At 34.1% G+C, this 11,142-nt stretch overlaps 1 protein-coding gene across 1 annotated transcript in view; it reads left to right on the top strand.

Moving 5' to 3' along the window:
* The first annotated feature begins 4,884 nt into the window (after window positions 1-4,884).
* The window catches only part of LOC111516996 (putative pyridoxal-dependent decarboxylase domain-containing protein 2), a 46,655-nt gene continuing 40,397 nt past the window's right edge, over window positions 4,885-11,142 (top strand). The window contains exons 1-2 of the mRNA XM_074184736.1: window positions 4,885-5,032; window positions 9,487-9,827. Of these exons, the coding sequence (XP_074040837.1) occupies window positions 5,009-5,032; window positions 9,487-9,827 (365 nt within the window). The 5' untranslated portion in view covers window positions 4,885-5,008. The remainder of the gene's footprint in view (window positions 5,033-9,486; window positions 9,828-11,142) is intronic.

The raw sequence follows: 11,142 nt of genomic DNA, 5'->3' as shown, positions 1-11,142 counted from the left end.
AACTATAATAAAAACTTTGTCCGAGGAGTGCAAAAGTCTTGCTTCACGCAATTCTACACCACATTTTTATTCTTCTCAAATTATTAATTTTTGATAGGCACGTCTTCGTCTTCCTGCGGCGGAAATATATATACATATAAAATTATCGTCTTCATAAAAGATTATTTGTTGCAATCCTACTCCCACGTGGACATCCGGTCCACTCCGGCCTCCAACCGGCGTGAATAAGAGCACTATATAAAAACACAAACAAATTTTATTAACACTATTTTTAATTGATGCTTGCACGTTATAAAACGGCGCGGCGGACATTCACAACATAAACTGAGTTCCATCTCCAACAATGGCATCCGTGTACCTTCTTTGTGGACGGTCGCTATCGGCACGTCCGCCCACCAGCATGTCAGAAACGAAACTGAAATATTAATCTGTTAGGTGGTTGTGATATACTGTTTGGAACCTTTGGTGTAGTAATGAATATTACTGGAGTTTTTTCCCAACACCAAATCGTTATTTTTACACCTCGACACGTGTTTCGATCACCAAGTGATCATCTTCAAGAGGAAGATAAAACTAATAACTACTCAAAACTAAAGCTACTTATACTAATCAGATACATCATACAAGTAGGTAATCAGTAATACCACCCATACAAATGTACCACCCTAAATTAATTTTACAATTGGCCTTTCTATTAACTAGGTGGTTTCAAAAATAACGTTCGTTTTTATGTTTTTAATTCAAATAAACGCCATTTGAAACAGTGCACTTTTACTAACGTATCACAAGTCGATTCGAAGTCAGGATTCGATGAAGTCAACGTTTCTGTCTGGTACTGGCGAAGGTTTTACCGGGGAGAAAGTTATTGAAGTGTTTGAAAGATGGTACTCGGTTGGCGAGAGGTCTGGGGAGTATGGTGGGTGAGGCGAAACTTCGACGCTCAATTCGTTTAACGGTGACTTGTGAAACATGCGGGCGGGCGTTGTGGTGAAGCAAGATCGGACCTCTTCTGATGACCAGTGATGGCTGCAGCTGACTCATTTTTCGGTAAATTTCGTCGACTTCTTCATAATAGAACTCTGCTGTGATGGTTTGGCCCGGCTGCAGAAAGTTATAGTGAATCACACTAGCCGCTGACCAACATACAGTAATCATGGTATTTTTTTTGGTGGGTTTTCACTTCTGAGAAGTGCCTGGGTGGCTCATCGGTGTGCTATACGTCTTCTGTTGAGAGAATGTGTTTATTATCCAAGATACAGGACCTTATTGACAAACACTGATAAAAAGAGAACATTTAAATAACTATATCCAGATAAATATACGATTACATGAAAATAATACATAAAAATAATCACATCTAGGTAAAAGTACATATAAGCACAGTCAATTTCATATCATTTCGTCATTAAAATATTCTGTCAGATTTTGTAATAGGCTTTAGATGCCAGTCTTTCATGTAACTTTTTTCTAAAATTTTAAAGAAAATCCATGTTCTTTATATATTCAGGAAGTTTCTTACACATTTTGACACCAACGTAAATTATTGAGTCTTTGATCAGTGTGGATTAACGGATGATTAATGATGTCGACACGTGACAATCCGATCCAAAAAAGGATAGTTTTAGTTGCGCAAAAGCAAAAATACACTTTGAAACGCTCTTCAAATCATCGGGCATCCACTTTTCGAGCTCCTTGACTTTTCCAATACGTTTCAAACCGTCAAAAACCGCATGGGACCTAACGTCCAGTTCTTCCGCAATTCCAAAAATGGGTGGCAGCATTGCTTCTTGCAAGACCGCTGCGCCCTCCGACGAAGCTCCTGTCAACCTTGATAGAAGGAGTCTGGCCTAATGCGCCCGAGTGGGAAGCAACGGCCATCCAAAATAGAGAGAGATTATATTTTTCTCACCACCAGGGTCCTCAAATCCTCGTCCTGGATAACTGTAGGTCGACTACTTCGGGGCTCATCTTCGAGACTATAATCTCCGAAACGAAATTTCGCAAACCAACGTCGAACAGTGCGTTCATTAACACTGTCATTGCCGAATGCCAGGTAACTTTTTGGGCTGTTTCGGCAGCGCTTTGCTTCAATTTGAATTCGTGAAAATTGGCCAAAAATGGTTTAACGACACCATAAGCTGAAAAGAGGGAAAAAAAATTAAAATTTGAAAAAAGTGAAGAGCATCAATGTGTAGAGTGCAAAATTCTTTATCAATTCCACAACACAGTACAATTAATATTCATTTAGATACGGAGCTACAAAAATACATGACATTAAAACGGAAAAACTTTGAAACACCTTATAATTAGAGAGATGTGACGGAGATTGGAAGGATCATCCAAATCACCACCTTGAGGTATAGGAATGACGGTGGAAATCTTCAAAAAGTGGGAAATTACGCAGTTCTGACTGAAATGTTAACAAGGGCAACTATTGTCTCTAAAGCATTGACTTGTAGATTCAAGAGAATCTTGACGAAAATTCAGTCATAACCTGCTGTATTTTTATTTCCAAGGTTATGTAAAGTTTCGACCAGTTCATGATCATTGGTATTACTTCATTATCAATTTTTATATTTCTCAAGTGGAGTGTAGATCATATATGAGATGGATTGTACTGCTTATCTCTTGAGCAATAGTGCAATATAATTCATCGATTGTGTCAGGATTGCATGGAAAATTATAACTTCTAGGGGGTACAACCCCTACCATTCTGTAAATTTTATGGCCTCGAACGTAAACATATGAATATTTTATTAACCTATGAAATGTCACACAAAAAAGGCTAATTTTTATTTGCACTGTTATTGAAACACACTTTAACAACACTGAACCGTTTTCAATTCGAAAACCGAATGTTAAATGTCTTTTCAAAAGAAATGAGCTCTGCGAATACTGAATCATCACTGATACGCTTCGATTTATCTAACCATAAGCTTACCATACTTCAGTCGTCACTCGGCGATTTGATTGCTTATTTCCTTGGGTAAAATATCTCCATGGGTGAATGAATGATGGTTTACAATAACCACGTAAGTTAGCACTGTTCAGAATTGTTGAAGCCTTTTTCTGAAGCCTAGATGAGTGTGAAAAAGGGTGGTAAAAAGTATGAACAACAGGATTTTTTTGTTGCGGTACAAGTAATTGCACAACTGTTCTATAGTGCACTCCATTTCAATTTATTGTCTAGAAAAAACTAGTTGATACAGTTTTTAGTATGATTTTCACTATAAAAGGTTTTACAAAAACCGCGACACGTGTTTCGCTATACAATAGCTTCCTCAAGCGAAAAATATTTTACGCTTGAAGAAGCTATTGTGTTCGTGAGGAAGCTATTGTGTTTCGCTGTACAATTACCTCCCCTAGCGTGAATTGGTTTACCCTTGAGGAAGCTATTAAATAGTGAAACAAGTGTCGTGTTTTTTGTAAAACCCTTTATAGTGAAAATCACACAATAAACTGTATTAATTAGTTTTAATATGGATTTTCATCAGGTGTCAGCCAGTTCTATTCAATTATTGTCCGGAGTTGTACCCAACATATTTTCAGACTTGTCATTCGTGATGTTACTAGTTGGGAAGAGAATAGTTCATTTTTTCCTGGTTTAGTACTTTTTGAAACCTTTAGTGTAGTAATCAAGGAATATTAGCCTTCCTCTTAAAGATGATCATTTGGTGATCGAAACACGTGTCGAGGTGTTAAAATAACGATTTGGTGTTTGGAAAAAACTCCAGTAACATTCATTACTACACCAAAGGTTCCAAACAGTGCAAAGACTTGCACTGTGCAAAGACTTGCTTGTTTTGAAATAAATGATTTGGTGTTGGAGATAAACCTCCAGTAATATTCAAGATAGTTGATTGTGGACTGTATTTGAAATTAAATTTAGCGAGCCTGTTAAAGTTGGCGTAGGGTTCCAAAATTTATTGTCGGTGTTTTTGAAACTTTTTTGAATAAGCCCTCTTTAGAGACGCTCAATTCATTTTATTTATTTTTGTTCATTAACTTCAGACAGTAATAAAAAACAACATAATTCCTTAACAGTAACAGTGGTAAAATAAAGCAAGATCAATAGCGTTTATAGTTTGGAAGAAGAAATATATGTAAATCACTTGAAGATGTAAATGTTTGAGAGCTGTGCGGAAGATGAGATGTATGTATGTATTTTATTAGTATTGTTCCATAATCACGTGGAACTTTTGCAGATTTCTTAACATATTCCAATTCTACAAAATCCTTTCGAAGTGATTTTAATAACAATTCAAATGTCACCAGAGTACATCACAGTATAACCTTTTTTATACGTCCACCTTTCGTATTGAATATAATTGATGGTTTTCTTGATAACAGGGATAGAATTTTCATAATTCCAAAATACGAATCTTGAAATTATAAAACAACAACAAAAATTAATTGGCGCTCCAGGGCGACTTCATTGATTCCTGTGGCGCATTTGCTTTTTCAGCTGCAGGAAAACTCGGAAAAACCTGCAGCACCACATCATCCGAGGATCTTGATCAGCTTATATCCTCTCTCTTATAAAACAAGATGTAGGGTGTCTCCAGAGGCTCCACTGAATTCAATGCATCGCCAGAACACTCAAGTGACACGACTGTCGTCAAACTTAAGCCAGTCCGTTTAGTATTTGACCAAGGCGTAATAATGACCAGATTCAACGCCAGAAACACAGTGAATAATGACTGATAAAAGTATTAAGAACTTTCCTCTCACTTATTTCAAGGTCATGCGAAGTCGGATATATCCATTCCCACGATTTCAAAAAGTTGATCTAGTCCGTATATTTCTTCATTAACATTGGCCGCCCTGCCCTAGCACATCGAATTCTCGAACTCAAGAAATAGAAGAAGAAGATAGTTGACGTGTTGCGTTGTTGCTTTTGACGTTTGCCTTACTAATCAATGTCAAGGCTGTCAAATGGTAGAAATAACATGTATGATGTATGTTGATGTTGAATTTTGAATTGATAAGTTGAATTTTATGGACAATAATGGATTCTGTTACGGAAAAGAGCGTACGTAGAGTTGAATTTTCTGTTTTTTGAATATAATACAAAGTTATCTCTGCTATTTTATCAGTCATTTGCGGATTTGTTAACATTTCGCAAATTATTGGTTTTCTTTGAGTTATGTTTACATACAGAATATAAGTTGTATTGGTCAACATTATGTTTCTGGTGTTAATATTTGTCGCCTTTTTGTAATGATACTTTCAATACACCTAGGAAACATATTGATATTATTCTGTACAGATAAAAAAAGGTAGTTTACCTCATTTCGTAAAAAGTTAAAAATTCTGAAAACCTCATACATAGCTTAGTACTGCTTATCTTCCTAGTCAAATCACCATTGCAAATAAATTAACATTGTTTCTACCAATATGTTTTGGCACAGTCAATCTACTGAAATGCAGACGTCATTTTTGTACAAGTATTGCTCTCAGAGAATTTTGAGTGCATGTACATCTGAAAAAAGTAGTATATTGCTTATATTTCGATTTGTTGTAGAACATTTTTTCCATTAAGGTATATTACAATAATGCTGCATCTCAAATAATTTTGAATTTAAGTCGTATGAGGTGCCACAGAAACATACCAATCACAAAATGGAAAATGTGAGTTCATTATTTACTGATAATACATATTGTTCAATAGTGTTTTAGTATGTAGTGGAACAACCTGTATAATAAAAGTGATAATTTTTGTTTTGAATCATGAAACTATCTTCGGACGGAAATCTTTATTACGAAAGAGTTCTTGAATCCAACAGAAAAGTCTCAATGGATTGCTTCAACTAATAGAAATGTTGCCAATGAACCAATAAATGAATCCATAGTATCAATTGGTGGACTCACGAATGAATTCGAGAATTCACTTATTTATGACAAAAAATTCACTCATTGATCCATTTCAAAAATATTTGATTAGGTATAGTCTATACAAAATCAATTCGAATAGCTAAATAAAAGACTAATGTACCGGGTCTGATAAATTTACTAGCTAATACCATATAAAACCTTCCACATAAAGAACACATCATTGATCATAAACTAGAGAACGAATTTTTAGGCCTTAACATAGACAACAAATTAAAATTTGGAACGCATACTAGTAAACTATGCAAAAAATTATCCTCAAGTTGTTATGCGATAATGTCTATCTCTAACTCTTTGGACTATCACTCTGCTAGAAAAGCATACTTTGCGCTTTTTGAATTCCACTTGCGGTAGGGGGTTTGTTTCTGGGGGAGCAGCTGTCAAAACTGAATGAGTCAAGTTTTCACAATTCAAAAAAGAGCAGTGAGATTCATTACCAGAGCTAGAGTCCAAGATTCCTGTTAGCCCCTTTTTTTAACTCATCACATCTTAACAGTCTACTCTATTTTAGAAACAGTCTGCCTAATGTACAAAAAGCATAAAGATAACATCTTGAACCCAACTCAAAGTTATGCCATTCGTCTCACATTCAATATTCCAATATTCCTCATTCAATATTCCTCGATTCTTTATAATAGTAAAATATATTTCAATTATTTCTCCCTTTTACTTAGAAAGTTAACCTGCTACATACAGTTTCAAAAAAGAGTATAAAATCTTTCGCTCTGCCTCCGTATATACCGGCGCCCACTCCTTGGGTCTTTGAGCCATCGGTATACCAAGTTTCTGTCCCAATGTAAGAGCCCAGGAGAGCCAAGACCAAAAAAAGCACGCCAAGTTCGATTAAATGTGAAGGTTTTGCTCACCGTTTTCTTCGATAACCACATGGTCATACGGTCAATAAGGAGTATTATTTTGAAGTTATGTGCCTCTACGAAGAAAACGTCCGTTTTTGTGGAAAAACAATTGATGGCTTTTGCATCACTTGTCAGCCCCCTGCGACTTTTTACTGTTCTCAAGATTGAAGATACCCATGAAAGGACGGCGTCTTGCAACGATTGAGGATGTAAAAACTGAATCGCTGAGAGAGATCAAGGACATATCAAAAAGTGCATATCAGAACTGTTTCGAGGATTGGAAAAAGCGCTGGCACAAGTGTTTCATATCTGAGGGATCTACTTTGAAGGGGACAAAATAGAAATTTTTGAATATATAAACATTTTTTGAGAAACATGAAAATTCAGCTTATTTTTTAGCGTGAATTGAGATTTCAGAAGGAATCTGTAAAACACTGATTCCTGTCAACTAACACTACTTCAACGTCTTCAAAACTGACTATTTAAATCAATTTAATGTTCTGGTTGATTCGTCAGAAAGGCTAATTAGTATCATCTTGAACCATTGTAACTTTCAACCAAAATTCAGTCTACGGAATTCATAGAAAACATACCTCTACCAGACATCGCAAAATTACTATCCTTTGATGTGCAGAATCTATTTCCCAGCATACCTCCTAATGATACTATTACTCTAGTAAGAGAATTATTAGATAAAAATAGAGTGAACTCAGTTATAAAACAAGAAATCATTTAATAACAATATTTATTCCTCTTCAAAAGGTTTAATTATGGGAAATCCGTTAAGCCCCTTACAAAACGTCCTATACGGATATCACCGTACAATATGATTCTACGATCCATATCAAGCATAAAAATCTCTTCTTGTAATCTACGATTGCTTAACTACATTAAAAAATTCACAAATAACACAGCATTTCATAACTATGTTAAAAAATACAAAAACATTTATAAATGCATTAACCATGCAATCAATCATTCATTTCCAACGGGTTCATTTCCCTCGTTCTTAAAAACTTCGATTGTAATCACCACAAAAGTGGTGATCTAGAGAATCCCTCGAACTATCGCCCAATTTCTCTTATTCCGTCGTTAGCAAAAATTATTGAAAAACTGGTAAAAATACGTTTAACAGAACATTTGAAAAATTTGGATTCCAGTCAAACAAAAATACTCATGATGCCATATTTTCATTTTTATATGAAGTGTATAGTAACATTAATAGACGGAAGATTACAGCAGCAGTCTTTTGCGACTTCTCTAAAGGATTTGACTGTGTTAATCACGAAATTCTGTCCAGGAAACTTTATCTCTATGGTATTGAAGGTATTACTCATAAATGGTTTGCTTTTTATCTATCGGGTAGAAGTCAAGGCTGAAACAGCTGTCTACCGGTGGCTCTTAAATTGAAATCAATATGGGAATGATAAAAAAGTACTTATCTGTTTATGTATATGTGTATATATATGTTTATATATTCATATGGATATTTTATTTTGTTTATATTTGTTTATATTGCATTTATATTCTATATAATCCAATGTTTTTCAGAAAATGCGACTTTCAAAATTTTTATTTTTATATTTATGGTAGGTCTGTACATATTTTTATCAATTTACTAGCTTATATTCTGATTTCATGCACTTGACTATGTTTTTTCTTTCTCAAAATGTTCACCAAAGCTTTGTCAATAAGAACTTTTCTTTGGACAATAAAGCATATTTATTGTAACACAAAGTAGCAGCTCATAATAGCTTGATTCACAGATTAGTCAATGTTCCTCTTTCAATACATAATTTCAATAAAGAACTCAATATCATCAAGCAAATTGCAGTAAACAATGGGTTTAAAGCTGAATTAATAAACAAAATACTTTCCCAAAAAAGTCTACGCAAAAGCGATTTGAGTCGTTTTTCCTATTGATGAGGTAGAAAATCAAAATTATAAAGCTTTGCATATAGAACAAGTGATACGTTAGGAAAGTGAGATAAAAATAATAAAGACCAAACATCCAAATTCGAGAAATTAGAAATAAATTAAAGTGTGAAACGTGTCCTAAGGTATATATTGGTCAAACTGGCAGAACATTAAGTAATCGAATCCAGGAACATCAAAGAGCTTTGTAAATAAGAAAACAAGTTCAACATATTCAAATCAGCCTTTAGAAGAAACATATTTTTAACGAAAAGTTCGAAATTTTACATATAGAAAATGAAGGTTTGAAACTAAAACTCAGTTTTATCTTCCTCTTGAAGATGATCACTTGGTGATCGAGACCAGTGTCGAGGTGTAAAAATAACGATTTGGTGTTGGGGAAAAAACTCCAGTAATATTCATTACTACACCAAAAGTTCCAAACAGTACATCATAAATTCTAATGAATGACCAACTGGATTTGAATGGATCACTATTTTTGAACTTGTTTCCTTAAAAGGAAGTATTATTAATGATGTAGAAGTGAGTTAAAATGCTTCAGGTAATCAAAATTGTAGAGGTTTGGGTAATTTGATGGAGGTAGTCTCAATTGTAGTTACCTCTGGTATATAAATATTAGCGTAAGAAGTAACTTGTAGTATTCAAATCACTGTTGAAGAAGCTACTGTGTTAGCAAAACATGTTGTGATATATTTCTCAAATGAAATTTGTGGAGATCAAATCGTAAGCTGTAGTTTATGAAATCAATTTAATGTATTTCCTCTATCACTTTGGAGAGTGACAACAAATATTTATATTTTAGGGATTGGAAGACATTGCTATCGAGGCATCTGAGATAGTAAGCAGGTTAGAACAAGTTGCTGTAGGTTTACCAACGAATGAAAATGGTCAAGGCCAGTCAACAGTTTTTTTGAATCTGGTAATGAAACATTCTGATGAAATAGTTCAAGTAATACAGAGTCTCATCAGCAACGATGATGATAATGAACCTCTGCATTTTCCACATTTAGACAGTGTTACCAAGTTAGTTGTTGTGTCTCATAGTCTAGCAGCTTATTGTGGAGGACTGGAAAGACCAATTTTACAGAAACTGAGCACTAGGTTTACAACAGACGCAACAAGATGGATCAGTCAGTTGTTTGGGTAAGTGAATTTTGTTTTTTCTGGTTATTCCCTTGAAATTATTGAATCATTCAAACATGTTTTTATTCAAACATGTAGTTTAAAGAAATACTCTGGTAACTGTTGATGGGAGCAAAATATAAATCGAAAATATCTTTTCTTTGATACTGCAATAAAAAATTGAATAGATAGATAGATAGATATCTCTTATTAGTTCTTTGTAATAAAAAACCTTTTCAGGTGTAGAACATGTCAATTACAGTAAACATCACAGAAGTAGTAGAAAATCATGAGGCAATATCATTAATATTGGTTGAGAGTATAAATGGCCACAGATGTATGAATAACATGGTTATTACAGTAAATATACTTGATGTAATATTATTATATTAGATACAGAACACGAACATATTTATATATCTATATGTAAGGTTCAAAAGAGACTAAACTACTTCATAATGGAGAATAATACGACATGAAATATTCAACGTGAACAACATCAGTTCAAATTATCATTGAAGAATTCTTCCAGCGAATAATAAGCTTTGGAGAGAAGCAAAGTATTCAATTTATTCTTCATGATCATAGAACACAAAGTTCTGAGAGATTCAGGTGTCTTGTTATAAATAGTAATGATTGAAAAAGGTATATTTTTTTGAAGATAGGTCAAATGGGTCTATATTCAAAAGGTTATTTTTGTTTCGTGTGTTGTGAGTGTGGTTCCTATCATGAGTCGCAAAAAGAGATATATTTTCTTTGACACAGATTCATAAGTATAGAGACCTGTTAGTGTTAATATTTTTTTCTCTACGAATCTTTTTTTACAGCTTTCTCTCTGAGGAAGGTTGAATATTTTTGTGAGACACCGTTTTTGCAATATAAATATTGTTTTTGCATGTGCAGACATTTCCTAGAACATAATGTCATATCTGACTCTGAATATATCCATTATATGCTAACATCGCAACCTCAGTGGATATATTTTGTGTATTTATTTTCAAGGCCTAGCAGTAACTTGACATTTATGTTGCCCCTTTATCTATGTGTCCAGTCCACCTTTGAGTCAATTATAATTTCAAGAAAGGAAAGTTGGGTCACTGGTTCTTAAATAGTCACACCATCACTAAAAGTATTATTTGTGCCGTTTTGTGGGCCTAACACTGACCCCTGGGGTACACCTCTTACTGTATATAGCATTAATGATCTCATTAGGTTTTTAAATAATAATAAATCGACTGTAATCATAATAATATACAATAGGATACATAGCATTGACAGTAAGATATTTTCCAAAGCATTTGACACAGTGAACCATTCAATTTTATGTGAGAAATTG

This window comes from Leptinotarsa decemlineata, unplaced genomic scaffold (assembly GCF_025532065.1).
Source record: "Leptinotarsa decemlineata unplaced genomic scaffold, Ldec_3_MD MMD2_tig00026358_RagTag_RagTag, whole genome shotgun sequence".
Classification (NCBI taxonomy): domain Eukaryota; kingdom Metazoa; phylum Arthropoda; class Insecta; order Coleoptera; family Chrysomelidae; genus Leptinotarsa; species Leptinotarsa decemlineata.
This window is presented reverse-complemented; position numbering and strand designations above follow the sequence as displayed.